The sequence below is a fragment of the Sinocyclocheilus grahami genome, unplaced genomic scaffold (genome assembly GCF_001515645.1).
Source record: "Sinocyclocheilus grahami isolate Dianchi unplaced genomic scaffold, SAMN03320097.WGS_v1.1 scaffold481.1, whole genome shotgun sequence".
Classification (NCBI taxonomy): Eukaryota; Metazoa; Chordata; class Actinopteri; order Cypriniformes; family Cyprinidae; genus Sinocyclocheilus; species Sinocyclocheilus grahami.
Window position 1 is genome coordinate 909,178 of NW_015505660.1, and position 869 is coordinate 910,046.

General features: G+C 46.1%; 1 protein-coding gene across 1 annotated transcript in view; it reads left to right on the forward strand.

Annotated features, from left to right (window-relative positions):
* snrpa1 (small nuclear ribonucleoprotein polypeptide A') overlaps positions 1 to 869 on the forward strand; it is an 11,779-nt gene continuing 10,910 nt past the window's right edge. The window contains exons 1-2 of the mRNA XM_016236082.1: positions 1 to 230; positions 314 to 461. Of these exons, the coding sequence (XP_016091568.1) occupies positions 149 to 230; positions 314 to 461 (230 nt within the window). The 5' untranslated portion in view covers positions 1 to 148. The remainder of the gene's footprint in view (positions 231 to 313; positions 462 to 869) is intronic.

Genomic DNA, 869 nt, shown 5'->3' on the forward strand with positions numbered 1-869 from the left:
GGCGCTGTAGTTTTCTCGCAAACGTGGCGTTTGTTTCGAGAAGAACAAAACAGACGTTTCCGTTTGGCGGCAGCGCGTGTGCGAATGCTAGACGTTTGTGTTAAAGTTGTGACCCAACACATCTCTCGTTGATCGGACAGCGGCGGACATGGTGAAGCTGACGGCGGAGCTGATCGAGCAGGCGGCGCAGTACACGAACCCCGTGCGGGACAGAGAGCTGGATCTCCGCGGTGAGTCGAGCAGCAGCGTTCATGCGAGAACCACTCGTGTATCTGGCTTGCTGCAGAAATAACTCCCGCTCGTGTGTTTGTAGGCTATAAGATCCCCGTGCTGGAGAATCTGGGCGCCACACTCGATCAGTTTGATACCATTGATCTGTCGGATAATGAGATCAGAAAACTGGATGGGTTTCCGCTGCTGAAGAGACTCAAAACCCTCCTGATGAACAACAACCGCATCTGGTGAGGCCACCAGACGCATATAAATACATGCTGTGCACGGTTTATCCTCATATGCCTTGTGAAAGTGTCGATACCAGTGTTGGGGGAAGCTACTTTTAAAAGTAATGCATTATAATACTGCGTTTCTCCATTTATCGGCTTTAAGATATCGGCCAAATTTTCTTATCAGGCCGATACCGATAACAGAAAAAATGAGCATTTATCGGCCGATACCGATATGGTGGCCGATATATCGTGCATCCCTAAAAAAAAGTTACTAATTACGGTACTTAGTTACTTTTTGTGGACCGTAATGCGGTACGTTACTTTTGCGTTACTTTTTTTTAAATATAAGCAGGGCTTGGATGTTTTTAATGTAAGAAGTTCTATTTATAGCAAATGTAAAAGCCCTTTCACACCAAAAAGTGT